Genomic DNA, 19,487 nt, shown 5'->3' on the forward strand with positions numbered 1-19,487 from the left:
GCTTCCTATTGAGCTGTTACAGGATATCTCCTGTTCCCTTGTAAAGGCCACTCAATTATTAGAGGATGCCACACTGCTCACAGCCTAGACAGCCGGTAGGCATGCAGGGCCTCACTCAGCAGCACATTACTCCTATTATATCATATTCATAACTGGGTTAAACTGCAACTGAGGATTAAAAAAGAATGGACTATGTTGGAAATTGCAGAGGTGCATTAGTTAGTAAATGCTCAGCATTTTGCTCATGAACATCAATAAAGTCCAGATTAAAGATTCACAGGACAGTATAGTTGCTGAGAGAACGCTAAAGAAAGAAATAAAAGAAGAGAAAATAGCCTTAGTGAAATTCAGCACAGGCTCCTTATTATTGTGAGGCCCCTTTGTGACTGATGTCCCAGGGGGTATGTGTGTTGTAGGACTATATGCAATTTATTATTTCTCATCCCTCTGCTCTCACCTCTCTCAGTGCAGACCTAGTCCGGCCTGCTGATCAGGAGCAGGCTGACATTGAGGCTTTCCTGAGAGACTCAGGGAAGCAAAGCAAAGCGGGAATATCAATGGCCACGTAACATTTCGCTCACTTTTTATTCCAAGCACACAAACGAAGATGAGGTCCTGATGCTGTTTGAGTAGACTAGCAACCTTATCTCCCCTTTCAAATGTATATCGATTTATATTGATCCTGCATGTACCTGTTCCCTGTGGAGCATCTACTTTACATTCTTTACTTTAGTAAATGTTATGATAAACATGAAATGAGAAAATGTTAAAAGGAATTCAAATTTCTGAGTTTTTTTCCCTCTTGAAGTAGTAAAAGATGGCAAATTTGAATTGAAGTACAGGAACAAAGTTATTGTACATTACATCTAAATTCAGCATACTGTTTAAATATTCAATATTTAATAACTTTTGACTTAAGCGAGCCATCATGTCTGACTCTGTCAGTGAATCCTATGACCCTGAGAGTTAGAGTTTGCCATTAAGAGGCAGCGAGGCAGCGATTTAGCAGCTATCTTTGTGAGGGTAGATACAATTAATCTGCATGGTCTCATTTTATTGATGTCCTTGCTCATAGATGCTTCTTTTGCTAGTGAAATTCATATTATAATACCAACAACAATCCCCAGAAGTTTACAATTGTAAGCGGGAATATTGTGCATATAGTAAACAGCGTAAAAAAAAAAGTGGCATTGCAGAATAATTAAACGCATCTGTCAACAATTATGGCTTTTCTTTTAAGGGATTACATGAAATTAGATCAAAGAGCTCCCTGTTTGCAGCACACGTGTAGCACATAGAAACCTCCACCCACACATGACAAAGACTTAGGGAGGCAATTCTTCACTGCATGCTTCTTTTTATGTTATTTTCAAATTCAGATTTAAGAAGGAAGCAGCTGTTACACAACTTGCTCAATTTTCTTTTGAATTGCAGTGACTTGTGCCAGGTTTACAAAAAGAATTAATCCATGTGCATGCACTGGTGAAAAGGCAAATTCTCCCTGTTTAAATTCTATGTGTGCACATGTGTGCTTGATCCTATAGGATAATACCTGACTTGAGCCTTGTGTTTTTCCTGCTGTCACGATTCTGCGCTGTGTGTTTGCTGTGTACACACTCGTCTCGTGGGACTAAACCGTTCTGTGCGTGATCTCAGTCCTTCTGCTGAATCAGTAGCAGAGGCAACTGCAGCAGCAGGAGAGTGATCATCGAAGGCTCCATAGTATTGATCTGGAGAAGACGGCTGACATTAGCTGGGAGAGACCTCCAGAGCAAAGAGTGCAGATAGCTGCAAGAACCAAGGAACCAGGGAATGATCAACACTGGAATTCATGTGGGAGGGAAAACAGCAGATTGTGATTGGTGGTTGACATGTCTGTGGGTTTAGGTCTGTTGCTCTTTTTTTTATGTGGTCAGTGGTCATAGTGTTGGTTACAGTGTGTTCCCAAGTAATGGTGAGTAGCACAGCTTGAGGCTTGACAGTCACCTCAAACACACATACTCAGAAGAGACAGCACGGGAGGGTTACGTGTATTTGTTTTTCCACTTTTAATGCGTATCTGTGTGTGTGTGTGTGTGTGTGTGTGTGTGTGTGTGTGCGTGTGCGTGCATTCCCACCTCAAGCCTCGAATTCCCACAGGATGTTACACCTGCAGCATACAGACTGACATCTCATTTGACCCCAGCACTCCTGTCACTGACAGTATTCTCACCTCAACAGACAAAGTGATACATGGCCGCCTCCACCATCTCACCTCAGAAAGACTTTTTTCACACACACATACATGTCTGGACACAGTGATTGCTCCATCAGCCACCACTGTGGCACAGCACTGAATTTCCTTTCAGTACTAGCCTAAAAATACAGTCAATACAGTCTAGTGAGGTTGCCAGAACTTCACATTATCATGATACGTTGTAGAAAGACCCGAACAATAAGTTCATAATGCAGTCTTTGTAGTGCAGACATTTACTGTATTTCCAATTAAGATGATCAAAGTCTTTGTTCCTCTAAACATTTGGAATTCTTTGCATATTCTTGAGACATTGCATACACTTTAGAGGTGACAAATTGGGGGCTGTTAAAACAACTACACATCATTTCACTGAGGTTTGTGATAGCTCCACTTTTGCTGATATGAAGGGCAATTATGGTGGTTATGCTAATGTTGAGTGAGAGCATGTGCAGCATGCAGCTACTCTAGAAACCTGGATGCATACACTTAGAGTCATTATGGGTTCAAGTCAAGTTCCCCTGTTTTCAACTCACATTGTCTGACCCTGTTTACACACCACAGTTATCTCAGTGTAATGCTTAATGAGCTGAAATGCATTACGCTGTACGATCCTCCTTAGGCTTCAGAAATAATTGCGTAGCATATTGTAGAAAAGTGCTGTGTGTGACAAAAGGAACTTGTTAGCCTTGACAAGTCAGATTGACACTGTGGTGTAAAATTAGCAGAGGATCTGTTTTACATTGCCAAGGTAAAAGTAGCGCTGGAGACGGTGTTCCAGGAGTATCTCAGACATGCATGCGTTATCGGGGGGCACATGCATGCACATAGGCATGATGTGGCATCATTTTAAGTGCATACACATAGACATGCATGGATGTGCATACACACTCCTGCAAACATCAAAGATGCCACACAAAGACTCGGATTCAAACAGAGGGGTGGGATCTTGCACAGCTACTTCAAAGCTTTCCATCTTTTTGAGGCAAAATTGGCTCTCTATCTATCTATCTATCTATCTATCTATCTATCTATCTATCTATCTATCTATCTATCTATCTATCTATGCTAGCCAACTGCTAATGTAAAACCCAGTTAAATGCGTAATTAAGGAGCTCTGTAAGCAGATGGTGGGCTGAATTAATTGAACAGTGTTGATACATCAAGAGGGAAACAGAGATAAAGAAAGGATGGAGTGGGAAGGAGAATATAGAAGAAGAAAAAAGGGAAAATAAGGTAGAAGATAAAGTGACAAAGACACAATTGGTTTGAATCTGTCTTATGATACTGCCAAAAGTTGCATTTTGCTCTATCCTGTCTAAATTTGCCAGACACCCCCTGGCCTGAAATTGCTTATTTTATTCCTTTGGAGATGAAATCAGAAAATTTCCATTGTTATTTTTAGCTATTGTCAGGTGGTTGTTCGCCCAGTAAAAGCACACCTTGACAAAAAAGCATTTTGGTCACGAACAGCTACAACAGCTTTTTTTTTTTTTTAGCCACAGATGAGATGCACTTAAAGAATAGTTTTTTAAACTGCTCTCTGAGCTCAGATTTGCACCACTGCTAAGTGAGTAAACACAGTTAAATCATTCTGCTGTGCTGACCCAATCTCATTCCAAAGATATTAGCAAATGAATTGGCTGAAGGATAATTTTGTTTACTTCTATAAACAGATCAATTTTGGCCAGTTCTAATCAAATGAGATGCAGAGTGCAGGAGCCGAGACTTTTCCTGCCAACACTCCAGTATCAGGAAAGCACTGTGCATAAATTTAGTTGAAGTAAGCTTCTATTTTTTTTCCCCTTCTTTTTACTGCTTAGTTCAATTTATACCTTAGGCTGCAAATTCTTCAGCAGAGTATGTTTTAACAATTTGAAATGGTTATGGAATGATTTGAGTTAAATTAACGATGTTATATTCTTCTTCTTGTGTTTCCTTTTTTTCCCAGGGCCAAGTCATGTTTCGTAATGGAGAGAGAATGGGCACAATAAAATTCAACCAGTTTCAAGGTATGTGGGACATCACCACCTGTCTCTTTTTTTTTTTTTTTTTTTACTATAAATTAGGCTCCTGGGGTGTGTGGAGCCTATCATAGCTGACACAGGCCAAAAGGGAAGAGCACACTTTGGAAAGGGGACCTGTCACAGGGCCAGCACAGAGAGAGCGAGAATGAGAGACAAAAACACACACTGTCACATCCACTCATACAGCCAATTTAGAAATGCACGTATATTTTTTCGACTAGAGGAAACTTATGCAAGCAGGTCGAGAGCCTGCAAACTCCACACAGAAAAGAGCCCAGGCTGACCAGGATGTTCACAACAGTAACCTTCTTGGTGTGAAGCAGTGAGGGTGGCTCGGTAGAAGTGCAAGTGGCCCACTTTTTGCAGCTTTTGTGGTTCCATCGCTCGACTCCCTCCACAGGCGTGGATGTGTTGGTCACAGAGAAGGAAACACTTTTACAATGCTACTAGCATAGCAATTAAGTATTTAATTGTCCCATTTAAAATTTCACAACACATTATGTTTTATATGAGAAAAATACAGATCAAATTGATTTATATTTAACGCTCACTACATTTCCCATGTCACATCCTCCTGTAGCCATCCACACTTATTCGTAACATGACTCCAGACTCTAGAAGTATATTGCTATCATTTGTTGAATGCGAATTACTCACATCTCTGTTCAATAAGAACTGAGGTTGTTTTGCTATATTATCACAGCCATCTGGTTCCAATTAAAAGGCTGCCATTGTTCATACCAGTGTCTATATCTGCAGCAGACACCTATTCAGAAGGAAGACACGCTTTGAGATGCTTTGTTCACATATTTCTCTTCTTTTTCTGGAGAGAAAGTTTTGCTGTAAGAACTGTTTTCCAGAAAAATAGGCATGAATTGTTTAAATCATTTGTATTTCTGGTGTGGAAAGCTTCCACAGGACTATCTGTGTGGTCACATAAGACACATAAAATGAACAATAAACTGCAAAACCTTTAACTATGCCCTTTACTCCTCTGGTATTATAGGATTTGTGTGCGGACATGTATATGAGAAGCATGCCTCGGTAATCTTTGTCCTCATATGGCATCATCCTGAGGTTGTTTTGAGCCAATGGGACCTGCTGAGTGGGAGAATAACCCAGAGATTGCATCTTGATGCAGGGGATTCCCAGCTCCCAGGCTTCCCAGACTATATGTAGCACACTGCATGGCGCTGTTCAGTCCTCTCTGCCTCACCATCTTATCTTCCTGACTGCAGAGGGGCTTGATCCCTCTGGCGGTTTGCATCACACTCCTTGTGTGTGTGTGTGTGTGTGTTTCTATCCCTGACAGCAGAAGAAATATAAAAGGCAGTTTGTGAATGCACTTTCTGGTCTGTATGCCTTTGTTGGTGACTGAGCGCAGACAGCTGTCCTAAAAAAAGTGTATAGTTAGTATGTAATAGGAAAAACTGCAGGAAAGTTTTATGTGCAAGTGCCCTATACCTGGGTTTAATTGGGCCTGAAAGTAACGCAGTTTTTGTGATATTGACCACACTGCCTTGGGAGCTGCATGCAAGGAATCAAATTGATTCAAAATCATAATAACTAGGAGTCAGTCTTTTATACACCTATAAATTCACTTAGCACAGCAAAATTCACTTCAGTCATCAAACTATCATAAATAAGTATTAAATAAATATATCTAATAAAACTAACACAAAGAAAGTGTTTTTAAATGAACAGAAGATTTGTCTAACCAATTGGGGCATCACAGCTTACTTGGAAAAAAACTCGAACAGTGTTAAAAATATCCCTTGAAAAAGCAGTGGTGGTATATGATAATACAGCCTGTGACTTATGAACTAATTTCCCCAACATTTACGATGTAATTTATCTGAATTTGGAGTTGAGAAACAAATGATGCTGCATTTTTATGAGGAGAGTGTTTCCCCTTCTTGTACAGCAAATTCACAGTAATATTAGAGTAGCCTAACTTTCCCTTGTTACATTTTAATTACACAATTTTGGGAAGGAGGGAGTCTTCCAAGGGACTTGGGGATTTTTGTTTGCTCTTTCAATCAGAAAGGACAGAAACTCTGAGAAAGACCTTAGAGTTTACTATGCTGCTTTTGTAGCATAATAATAGTGTCATTGAGTAAAGGACAAAATAAACAAAGGTTTACATTTTCAGGTGGGATGAAGAATTAGCCCTTCTGAATGAGCTCTGTCGAAAGCTCCGCCCTTTAGAACTTACCTTCCATGTAAACACCACTGAAACATATTACAGGCTGTAGCTTAAAATAATGTGCCAGGATCCTCTGTAATACCGTCCATACCCCTAACAGTAATGTGTAATTACAATGTAAAAAGGGTGTGTGTGTTGGTGGGTGGGAGGATGAAGAAGCAAGGTAAACCGATTACTCATTACTAAAAAAAAGTACACACAGTATAATTTCTGTCTTCTTTTCCTTAAAGGTACAGTGTGTAAAATCTCACCACTAAATGTCAGTAGATTGCAGATCGCAGTCAGTTCAGTTTGCTTACCGCTCCAAATTCAAGAGAGTAATCCTCGCTACGGTGACCGCTGACAAACAAAATATTTAAGGATCAGTTTCTGAGTTAAACTGTAACTTTCTCTTATGAAAATGGTAGTTATAAATTGGATTGTTGGGAAGTGAGATCTGTTATTTGTCACAAAAAGGAACCTTTCTAATATTACCAATAAGGCTGATAAAATGAATTATAGAATTATGCCTGTGATTATGCTTTTGTCATCCATGCATTGTCTCTTTCATTTGCACTTTTGCTTCTTCAGTGAAGATAAATGTAGGTATGATCCTTCATATCTTGTATCTGAAGGTGCAGTGGTGGATTAAAATTTGGCTTACAAGGCCCTTGTCCCCCACTTTGGTGTTATACGTATGGGGTCGGTTTATAGCCACATGCATAAAACGTGATTAGGTGAAACACTGGTGTCTATCTTGGTCACTGTATTCAAGATGGTGGGCCGACACAGCTGCCTCCACAAATCTGCGCCCCCTGCTTATTATTATTAATGGATTAATTATAAGTTTGTAAGAACCAAGAGTTTAAATAACATAGCAGTACAGTGAAACCCCAAACCACAATGACAAATAGTAACATTAAAAATACAGGGCTGGCAACATATTTCTATGCATATTTAACATTTCTGATATTCCTAACCCCTTCTGTGTTTATCTATCACCCTTCTTCCTCACCTTGTTTTCCACCGTCTCTCCCGCTTTCCTCCATCGAGTCATCTCCTTATATTCGCATCTCTCACTATCTTCTCTTCGTCTTATGATACTGTATTTCCTCCACCCCTTCTTAACCTTCACCAATCACCTCTTCCTCACTTATCAGGGTTCCTAACTGCGTCACCCTTCTGACACACCAGAGCCTGAGCGTGGTGGAGAGGCGTGCAGGGACAGCCCCAGCTTGAATATTTCAAAAGGGAGCAATCCTCAACATGACCCTATCATCTGTTTCCTCCTCTGATCCTCCATTTTACCCTGTCAGGCTTTCTTAGTCAGGGGCCTCGATGGCTTTTATTCCCACTGTCTCTCATGGGAATAAGAGATCCCTCTCTACTAGAGGTCTTGATCTCAGTTGCTGTACTTCTGAGTACAGATTTTGAGTCAACACACTTACAGGCGTGGTAGATATGGAACCATTACTTTCTTTTTCTATAGAAAATGTCTTCTGCACTATACTAGAGGGACTGTTCTTTCAAAACATATTCCCTCATTTGGTGGTTTGAAAAGTGAGTCTAACATGTTGCTCCAAAGTCTCCCACAGGTGTTTGAATCTCAGTCTGACTGTGAGGTCATAGAGTATGATTCACATCATTTATTCATTCTTACCCTACTTTTTAGTGACCTCTCCAGCGCTTTGCATGAACACATTCATCCTTACAGCAAACCAGGATAGAAATGTTTCGTTACAGGATAAAAGTGATCACTCGGAAAAACTTTGTATGGATTTGGATTTTTCCTAAGAATTTCTTGCTTTTCCATCATGTCTTGCGGGAATTTAGAATAAGAACAATCTGCTACTGTCAGCATACCTCCAGGCAATCGTGTTTTAGCATGACTTTCAACTAAAATAGCTCTTAAGACTACTGTATCACCAGTGTTTTAAAGGAATCAGGAATTTTCTATTTTTTTCCGTTAGAATTTAACAGATCAGACATGACAAAAATACAGTTAACATGATTAAAGGCAGTCTAAAGCGAAGCTCAGACAAAAACAAGCCCAAACAACCTTGATTACATTTACAAACACTGCTACAAAAATGGGTCAGATTGTGTTGATAAAAAGCGGTCTGATCCTTGGTAATCAGCAAAGAGAGTTATAGTAAAAGAGTCCCGGCAATTTCCATTTTGTAATTTTCAAACCAGCATGAGGATCGTCTGTGATTATGATGCTGGTGCATCAGTGGGGGAAAAAGTATGTTTCATGATGCTAAACTGAACATTTTTTAAGGGTAAGTTTCAGAAAGGCTTTTTTAAAAATGCCGGTTATCATGCCAGTTATATCTTGGACCTTCAGGCAATGAATTCCAGCAGAGAGGCCCTGACTCGAAAATGCTTTCAATTTGTCCAGTCTTTAAACCTTTAATGCTAATTGCCAGCTCGTTATTGATTCTTGGACTCTAGTTGAACTGCTTTACATAATTCACAGTTCATAATAATCTTTATTTATTTCTAGGTGCGACCCCTCAGTTCATTCATTGTCTGAAACCAGCTGTTTTATCTCTTCTCCGTTAAAACCAGCTGTCTTCAGATTGGCTGCTCTTTGCAAACAGAAGGTTTGAACCTCAGGTGGGCGGGGCTTCTGTACTTACCAGTTAAAGTGAGGACTCTTAGGCACATTTAGGTACTGATCTTTGGCACTTATACTTGGTATTTTACTAAGAAATTAACTCACTAAATAATAAACTTGCTTATTCTTAAGCAATTCTATTTTTTTTAAAACTCATATTTCAAAGAATCCTAGAAGAGATAATTCCCTTGTTATTATGGTCCCTGTCATTCTTATACCAGAGATCTCACACCACAAGTACACAAGCTATTTGTTTTTCTTTCGAGCACTGTTGGTCATGAATGGAGGGTCCGTACAGACTGCCTTCAGCAGGTTCTCCTGCAAATCTTTAGCTTGTTTTCTAACATCTAGAATTTTTCTTTCTTTCACATCCATGAAAGCCTGCTCCCTGAATTTGAACTGATTTTGCCAATTGGTGTCTCCTGGAACTTGAACTGTCTTGGTAATCAGACTTTAAACCGTTGCCTTTTTTGTGTAATAAAAAGAGTCCTCGTCAGCTTTTGAGACACCTTGAACACCTGTAACACTGAAGCTGGATGACTGTTTAAGTTTAAGTGCTTTCTTATGGATTTCTCCAAAGTTAAATTGTAACAATTTGTTATTCTAACATATTCCGAGGTAATTAGAACAATTATACTCAGGAGATGGACGGTAATGATATGGCTGTAATGGGGGGAAAAGCATAAAAATGAAAGAATAATAACTATCCAGGTGTTAATAATTGTCATATTCATTTTCATTTTTATTATCATCAAACTTCTTCTACATTTTAATGACATTTTCACTGAATTTTCGATTGTGTTATATTGACTAATCAAACAAAAGACAATTAAATGTCAGGCCACAGACTGAGCGACAGGTTGAATTTAACATCCTGCTGCAGCCATCCGTATTCCTGTGGGGACAGAATGCTGTGATAGCATTGCAGCGTCTGAAAGGAGGAATGCTGATATATAGTCCCTTCTGCTGTTTAGGACGCAGTCAAGAGAAATTAGTCAGTGGCCCTGAGTCACTGTGAGAGGGTTGAGAAATGCAAATCTTATTGCCTAAGCACATTTACTGTACTGTAAAATTGTCAAAAAGTCATTTTCAACAATCGCTGACGGTTTGATGGGAAAACTTCAGGTCACTTGAGGTCATTCAGAGAGAAAAAAGAGCCCCGTGATGCTGCAGTAGGTGATGTTTGTCATTTTCCAGTCAAGGACATTGCTGCGGAAGAGTTCAGTGGGCCTGCAAGAGTGATAGCAGCGAGGATCAGAGAGATTTGACATCCGCAACACGAGAAATTGCGGGTTGTTTGTGGTACTTACAAAGAAACAAAAAAGATCTGGATAATCTGTCCCTTCTCTGTGTCCCCTTATTCTATCCTCCCTTGTGTAATCTGAGTAATCTTTATGAGTGAGTACCCAGGTCTGTCTGACAAGGTTACGCTTCCTCCTGTATCACACCTGAGAGACTCATCGTTGCTTCTAAAAGAGAAAACTGTAAACTCTGAAATAGCTGTGTTTGAGCACAGCTCCGTTGAGGCTGATGGTGCTTACGGGGTGGAGTTACTGCAGTTTACTATCCCCTGAATGTAACCAGAAAACACTAAAGCAACCTGATACTGTAATAAAAAAAAACCAAAGTATAATTATGTTTGCTCTAAAATAAGTAAGAGATAGATATAACTACCCTTTGAAGTATGCTTTTTGCCACATTTGTCAGGTTTTTATTTCTTTGTTTGCTGACTGGATTCTAAAGTATCTGCTTTCCATGAAACTCCAAGTTTCACTGACGTAAAATACACAAGGAATTAAGACTATATAAAAGAGTAAGATCACTTTCTGGCCATTTTAGGGTGCAAATGAAAGCTGGCGTTTGAGAATTGTAAATGTAGGTAATCATGCTGAGTGTCTTAAAATTTAGTGTTATGGATATTTTGTTAAATCACTAATGGCCCTTGGAAAATCTTGGGGTTTAAAGCTCTCTTTGAGGTTGTATTACTGTGTGTAGCGATAGAGCTTAAAGCTGGGTTATTCACTATGTCAGATTAATGTGTGAATTTTATTTGTTCCTCTATCTCATTTTCTCCAAATGTGAAACACTTGGTCCAACATTTTATAAACCCAGCATGGTGCTTAAAGAACCCATCCAGACGTCTGCAAAGATCTATAAAATATTCTACTGGGACTAATAATTTGTCTCTTTTTTTGTTCATAAATGAGTCCAATTAAAAAAATGAAATGTCGTCCTACCTCTGTAGATGAATGAAAACGGATATGTGTCACTGCATTCAGCTAACTTTAGCTACTGGATTCTCAGTGTATGTACAAAGCAAGATTCAAGTTTCCATATCAGACTTCACTGAAGTTGTCTGTTGAAGCAGGCCTTCTACACTTCTGCTTCTTCTTTCAGGCACAATAAATCAAAGACACAGAATGCTGAATTGAAAAGTGTGTCTGCAGCAGCAAAGGCATGCAGTTTTTATGTTCTGCTGACCATTGAAATTACAGTGACTTTAACTAATGCTCCACAATAACTGCCCAAAAAAGTGGCATTTCACGCTGGTGCCAAGGACTGAAGAATAAATCATTCGGCACAGTAAAGGTCAAACATCAAACAAAAGTAACACTGACCAAAACACAGTTCTGATGGATTTTAATGCGACTACCTGAATGATTACACATTAATTGATCTAACCAATTAATGTAATACTAACAATATGGCTTGAGGGATGGCGATGACAGTTTGCCTGCTGAGTTAGTCGGAAGGTCATGGATGAATTGCTGTGATATCTGAACATCTACTTGATGTATTGGAACGAAACAAAAAATAATGAAAAGATTCCCACAGAGCCTCAGTGACTTTGACCTCCAGGTGACTTTTATTAGACCAAAACAGTGAGAATGAAACTAAATGGATTGTTAATGTATTTAACACAGACATTCATTTTCTGTCCGTGGTCTTTGCATTCGAGTGAATGTCTCCTTTCCTTTTGCACCATCATCAGGCCATGTAATGTTTTGGTTTCCTGAGCAATTATTAGTTCTCTTATCAGTCTCAGCTGTAAATTTTACAGTGCTAAATAGAAAGCCTTAGCACATTGTCAAGCTAAACTAAGACTGTTAACATGAGTAAAATTACTTGCTAAACATTAGCGTACTGTCATTGTGAACCTGCAGCGTCAGTGTCAGATAGAGCTGCAAGCTTTCAAAACTGGATTTAACTGTATGCATTTTTATATGACACTTGGAGAGTTTATTTACATATATTTATGTTAATGCCTAAATATCTGTGCTTTTTTTCTATTTCAACAGAGGGACAGGAAGTGAAAGTCGGTGAATACAATGCAATTGCTGATGTGCTGGACCTCATCAACAACTCCATCAGGTTCCAAGGTATGTGGCTGTGTGAGCAACGGCCGAGGAATCTAAAACTCACTAAAGAAAATCTGTTGATTATTCCAATTTTTTTTTAATCAGGATGTTTCAGTAAAGACTGAAAACTTAGCAGCTCTTTCCAACACACATAAATATACAGACCCACTCAGACAACACCACTCAGTGGAGGGACTCACCTCCCTAAACTGTTCTCTCGCAGCTAAATTATTTACCAGTACATTTCTTCAACCCCTCCCATGTTTCCCTGTGTTGACATACTTTGTAATTTGCTCGATGCTCAACCCCATTTTCTTAGCCTTTCTCCACATACAGAAAGTCTAAGACTGTAGCTTCTAAAAAGCTTGTTTCCACATCGCTGACCACAGTAAGTGGAAATATGTAAGATGATGCTATTGCGATCGATTGGCATACTGGAGATGGAAAAATACAGCAAAAAAAAAAAAAACTGAAAAGAAAGTGCAGGATCCTAAGAGCCATTATCATAGAGACACTTAACTAGTGGAAACTGGGGGACCAGGAAATTATCTCCAAAAATAACCGATGCTGCTGCAGCGTCACTGTTCATTGGAAGATTCGAAGTTAAGACTCGTAGACTAATCTAGCACACAGTTTTATTTTATGCTTTACTATGTTAAAATAACGGTTTTTCTTGCGTCACAAACCTTGTTTCTTGTAGGTGTAGAGCCACCGAAGGATCGGACGTTTGTGCGTCTGCAGAGGCGCCACATCAACGTGCCACTCTACAGCATCCTGTCCACCATCACCATACTGGGAATGCTCATGGCCGGGGCCTTCCTGTTCTTCAACATCAAGAATCGGAATCACAGGTTAGCACCAGTTGTACAACTAGCCAGCGAAGGTGAAATTTCTCAATGTACAGCGGAAGGAAGAAGATAAATTATGGGCTAGCGGGAAGAGAGAAGTAGTGGTAGAAGAGTCTGAGGAGACTGAATGGTATTGAAATCAAAAAATGATGAAGCATGAGCATAATGATGAACTATTTCTGGAGAAATACTATTATTTAACAGCTCTCACTTTGTATAAGATTGTACTTTACTCTATCATCATTTGAATCTCCTCTAATCCTTTATTCTTTTCTTTTCAGATTAATCAAGATGTCCAGTCCCTACATGAACAACCTGATCATCCTGGGAGGCATGCTCTCCTATGCATCTATCTTCTTGTTTGGTCTGGACGGAGGTTTTGTTTCTGACAAAGAGTTTGAGACCCTCTGCACCGTGAGTCCTCTTAAGAGTCTTCTCCTATAAATAAAATAATGAATAAAGGCAAGAATTTAAAAATTCAATTACACCTCAATTAAAAAGGAGAAGAAAATACGCATCCACTGCCACACCACCAAAGTATATTTTATAAGTCAAAAAGGAGATGCAAGCTTTATGTCAGCATATTATTCTAATCTGTTAGAAAAACCAAACATATTCTGTGAGCACTCGTTGGTTCCAGTTGATTGGTTTTTAATAAAGAAATGGACTCAATCGTGTCCAGAGGAGGCAAAACCTTTATTACCAAATGCCTTATTGGTCTACAAATTGTGTAAATGTTAAAATATGGTCTTGAATTTCTTTTTTTCCCCACTAGTATATAGTTGGATGATGTTATTATTCTATACTTTCTTTCCTAATTAGTAATCAGTGTACACATCTTATCTGAATATGTGTATACAAATATGAAATTCCCTTCTGGTCATGTTTGCTCTCATCTTATGTCAGTAATGTCAAACTCATACAGCTCACTTTAATCTTAAGTGAAACTCTCCTTATGAAAAAGGATTTAACTTTTTATTGAATACCTCAGATATTTTAATATAAGATATATCATCGCAGTGTTTCTCCATGATAACAAAACGCTGCCGCCGTAAATGAAAGACAGCTGTCAGCGTGACTGTTTGGGCTTAAATCTGCAAAATGTTCTTGTAGCTCACTGACTGGTGTATAATAATAATAAAACAGAAAGTTTTTGTTATTTTACAGAATTTATTTTATTTCATTTATTCTTTTTGTTTTACTGTGGATTTTAAAAAATAGTATATAGTGAAAAACTTTTCTATCGTGTAACTCTTTATCAGGTGCTTAGTTATTTTGGTGTAGTATGAATGGGCTTTATCTGTAGGAAAAATGGTAAAACATATGGGCCGGACAGAAGTCTTTGCTGGGTCGCTTCTCAACCCCAGAATCTTATGTCATATTACAGTTTCTAAAGAATGGAAAGCACTACCAAAAGATGAATCGTATTCACATGTGTCTGTGTGAAACAGAATCTCTCTCTGCAGGCCTTTTGTAAGCATGCTGCATATTAAGTATCTCCCCTCAGGTAGCATTACTGTGTGACTGTGTAGATACTGGATTAATTAAAGAGTTTTGATTACAGTGATAACTGGTTTCCACTGAGACACCCACCCCGTTCAGATATAGAGACACAAATATCCACATGGGTACCAAAGAGGTGTTAGGCAGAGCACGTCTTGAACTTCTGTCACCTGGTTCAAGCTCTGCTGCAGAGCCACAACAGAGTTTGTCACTTCAGACTTCAGGTTCTGCAGCAGAGGAGCACAGAGGTTTATCCATCCACCGCTACCGATCAATATCCGCTGGTTGCTTTGAGAACAAATTGCGTAATTGTTTTTTCGCTGTCTTCTTCTTTTCTTTACTGCTGTGCCACGTTTTGTTGCTTTCTCATATGTGTATGTAGATATATAGAGCTTGTACACAGATACACAGGTAAAAAGAAAATGTGTACCGTATACAGTAATCAAATACAAAACATGAAATCATGCACGCAGGGTCTCTGTGGTTGTATTAGGATTTTCTCAGTTATAGTCGCACTTGAAGCTTTAAAAACACATCAGCGGTGCCATTTGTGCGGTGGAAGTAAGAGGTCTACATTTTGTTTTTCATTAAAATTGAAATGCGCTCAGGAGTGTGACAGCTTCATAGTCCAGGATGTTCTCCCAGAGCTCCAGAGATGGGAAATAAATCTGACAGTGCCTTATTTTTAGAATGCTTCACAATGCTACTTTGAATGAACTTCTGGAGAAAAATGCAAATAGCTGTCAGATCAGATGTTGTTTCCAGCCTTGATCACCAGTTTACGACATGACACAATTTCATGTCTCACTGTTGTTCTGATAGGTTCGGACGTGGATCCTCATTGTTGGATACACAACAGCTTTCGGAGCCATGTTTGCCAAGACCTGGAGGGTACACGCCATCTTCAAAAATGTGAAGATGAAGAAGAAGGTATTGAAAAATATTAGGGTTTTTTGGAACATTTTTATAAAGGTAACTCAGTGGGTCTAACCTAATCCATTTTCTTAATCGCTTTAGCTGGTTATCCACCTTAGGGTTGTAGGGTGGTCTGGTGCCTATCCCAGTTACCACAGGCCAAAAGGCAGGGAAGGACTCGTCACCACTCCATCCAGTCTATATCTTCTCATTTTTTTGATACAATTGAAGCACCTACACACTCCTGCTTCGTAGATTTGCACTAATGCTTCCTCCTCCTTAAAAGTGTGGCTTGATTTTTCATTTATATTCAAATTTGTTTATATCAAACAAATCTGCAGCTTTCCACTTAAACAGCCATATGCTTTCTCGAGGTTTTTAACCTTATATTTTTCATGGCATTACCTACATCTGTTGGATGGCATAACTGCCGGTTCATACAACAACAGTCGTCTCTGTTGGCACATGACAGTCTTTTCCAGGAGGCTTCGCATGCCTTTTATAACCCCATCGCTGGTGTGTGGGTGATTGTATTCAGACTCGTGCTTTTTACAAACTGAAAGACTGGCAGCCCCATGGCACCTGCTTTTAGAATCTTCTCTGTGAGAAAAAGGATCTAGAAATACAAATGGCTTTTTAAACATCTAACACAATCTGCTTCGCTGGCCCAGTTATATAAAAGCGGTGTCGAGCTCACCAAGTGTTGCAACTCTGCTTGGCCTTTTTGTATTTATAGACCTCGCTCTCCCCTCTGTTTCTCTCTCCCTTTCTCTCACCCTCTTGCATATTGGAGGACGTGTGGGTGGCCTGCCAGAGAGAAAGCAGGAAGAGAAGGAGGAAAGAGGAAGGATCGAAGAGTGGAAGAGGTTGGAGGGATGCAGGGAAATAGTGGCAGAAGGGAGAGACAGAAGGGGAAAGGCAAAGCGTGGCAGAGAAAGGGACAAGACAAACAACTTGGCCCAAATGGCAAAAAAAATGTAGGTTGGACTCTATGAAAAGAAAAGGGAACGCCGAGAAAAGAGGGCAAATGATAGATTAAGATAAAGAGAATCCAAGAACTGAGGCCCAGTTTAGTTTGAGTTTCCACTGCAGTTCAGTCACAACACATTTATAATCATTTTTTGTAATGTGTGACTTTGGTCCTGGCCTTTTACATTTCTGTAATTCACTGTCTTTTCCAAAGTGATCATTTAATGAAAACAAAAGAGCTTTTTCCTCTCTGACCTTTCACAGCCAATTGTTTTGCTCCGTTCCCATCCTCTCATTCTCTTTCCCTTGCTAACAGAGACATAACAAATGTTTCTCCAGAAGTAGTATTCAGGCCTGCTGCGTACTTCAGCCCTTAACCCTCAGGGTGTGTTTCTGATGGTTCAAGGCCTGGGTTTGTGTGAGCAGGACACACACACACATCCTACTTCACCCACACTGATTGAGTGCAGGGGCTTTGGCTTCACTAGAGTGATAGTTGCTGGTGGTGTCCTGAAATGTCTGCCAACTGCTGTCAGGGGAGGGACAAACACATCTTTTCTTCAAACTGTGGGATTGGAACTGCATCCCTCACTTCTTCCCCTATCCTCCCCTCCATCTTTTTTTTTTTTCTCTGTAGGAGAGCAGGGATTGTAAATCAAGGGTGAGCTCAATAAAGGTTCCACTTGGTGGGCTGTAGCCGGCACTTGTTCACTTCTTTAAAAGCTCAGCGCCACAGATGATGCAGAGAGAGGAGAGTCAATCAATGTCCTATTATTCCAAACACATAAACACAGATAAGCATACAGTATGTGCTCACAAAAGTCCCCCTGTGTACGAGCCACACACACATATGTGTGTGATTTGCCCTGTGCATTTAAAACCTAAAAGTAGAGATTAAACATTAAATGTTGGACAGTTCTGTCAGTGTGTGACGATAATTTATCTAACTACAACCACGCGGATGGAGGGATAAACATCATTCTTGTTGTTAATGTTTTTACTGCTTCCGTGTTTTGATCATTATTTAAGCGATTAATTGGATTACATCCTAACTAATAAACATACATGAAAGATACAATGCACAAAATCACTGCTGCAAATATTGTTTTCTTAATTTAATAACAACGGGAAAACAGTGGTGTCAAGAAAAAAGCAAAAATGGAGGATGGAAGTCATGCAACAAATATTTTAACTGTAAAACTGTGACTCTGTGCATGATCAGCTCCTCAAGTCTGACGTGTAGATAAGTGCAGACTGTGATTTATTTGGTCCTAACCAAATCTAATCTCTGTATCCGAAATTATTGATAGTTTTTAAGTAATTCATTGACTTTCAGGGTCTCATATCAATCATATCAGTAACACTGTAAATTTTAATTAGCTCTGAGGCAAAATGTCCTACAGTCGCTAAAACAATGCGGCACAAGCAAAAGTATTGTGGCCATGTGCAATTGGCTTGGAGTCTTGATGCCTTTGAAGTGACTGCTGCATGGACAGAGACTGGTCCTGTGTCCACTTGGAGTCAGTTGCCAAATCAAAGCAAATTTGGTGTTTTAAGATGAAACAGCAATAACAAAGAATCAGTCTGCTTGTGATTAAATGAGCTCAAGGTGGTTACATGCAATCTGTTTGTGAAAATGCAGCAATTAACTGTGACAAATCAATGAAAACTGCAAATTTGTTGCAGTTTACAGACAAAGAAATTCACATTAACTGCTTCTGTTCAGAGTCCATTGTAGACCTTGTAGATTTCTCAATATTGAACAGAAATTCAATAATTCCTCCACAAATACTGACACAGTTGCTGCAGGATGGCAAAATGGTATAGGCACCTAGCAGCCCTGCCTTCTTCTAAGAGTACAATAAGAATATAACCAACTAGCACCTCAACTAGTTGAGTCGAGTCAACTATGCTGCTTTTGTCGACTGTCTGCATTTGTACAGCAGTTATTTGTAACCTCTGCCAGTCCATCTGAGTCACAGGTTGCCTCCCAACATGCGATCTGTGCTAACACCTTTAATCAAAAGCTGACACCTAGGGACTGAAGGTGTTGCACACTCAACCTTTGGTTACCACAGCTACTTGCAACCAGTTGCCAAATGAGAAAAAATGCAATGTAATCACCAAGGTAACCTCCAATTTTTCCTAGTTGCAAAGACAGCCCTCACTTTACTGTAGTGTTACTGGGGTAGATTGCATGGAAAATGTCATGATAACTAGCAGTGCTGTCAGATGTTGGTACGCTAAACAAGAGTTTAAAAAAAGAGAAGAAGGAAAGAGCGATGTCCCCAGTACCATGGACTCACAACTCATGTAGAGGGAGAAATAAAAATGTATGTCTTTAGACATCTTTTGCCAAGAAAGTAACAAACCAATCAGGATACAGTCATGGAAGTGCCACAGAGGCACTTTTCAGTAATATAATGTATGTTTATTTATCCATCTACTTGTAGACAGATTTTCTCTAAAGTTCGGGAAAGTAACATCACAACACAATGCAGATGTGGATGCAACATAAAAATACTGAAAAATCAACAAAAATGATCATTTTAAGAACATAGCTCTGTGGTGGCGCTAAATGATTTGGGCTTTTCCCTCAAATTAGTAACAACAGCCACACTGGAGCCTTACTGGTGTGACTGGTGGAAAGAAAACAGACAACACTTCAGGTAATTTAGATTAATTACTGAGTTGGCAGAGTAACATATCACAGTTTAGCAGATGGTGTAGGGTAGAGTACACTTCTCAGAAATATAACATGTCTAATTACTTGTTAGATTTATAGAATTTTAATCAGTATATGTAATATCTGTTGGTTTTGTTCTTCA

At 39.3% G+C, this 19,487-nt stretch overlaps 1 protein-coding gene across 1 annotated transcript in view; it reads left to right on the plus strand.

The window, feature by feature from the left end:
* gabbr2 (gamma-aminobutyric acid (GABA) B receptor, 2) overlaps window positions 1-19,487 on the plus strand; it is a 177,445-nt gene that overhangs the window by 107,034 nt on the left and 50,924 nt on the right. The window contains exons 8-12 of the mRNA XM_003444038.5: window positions 4,185-4,245; window positions 12,365-12,445; window positions 13,125-13,275; window positions 13,554-13,686; window positions 15,598-15,705. Of these exons, the coding sequence (XP_003444086.1) occupies window positions 4,185-4,245; window positions 12,365-12,445; window positions 13,125-13,275; window positions 13,554-13,686; window positions 15,598-15,705 (534 nt within the window). The remainder of the gene's footprint in view (window positions 1-4,184; window positions 4,246-12,364; window positions 12,446-13,124; window positions 13,276-13,553; window positions 13,687-15,597; window positions 15,706-19,487) is intronic.

This window comes from Oreochromis niloticus, linkage group LG22 (genome assembly GCF_001858045.2).
Source record: "Oreochromis niloticus isolate F11D_XX linkage group LG22, O_niloticus_UMD_NMBU, whole genome shotgun sequence".
In the NCBI taxonomy this organism is placed as follows: Eukaryota; Metazoa; Chordata; class Actinopteri; order Cichliformes; family Cichlidae; genus Oreochromis; species Oreochromis niloticus.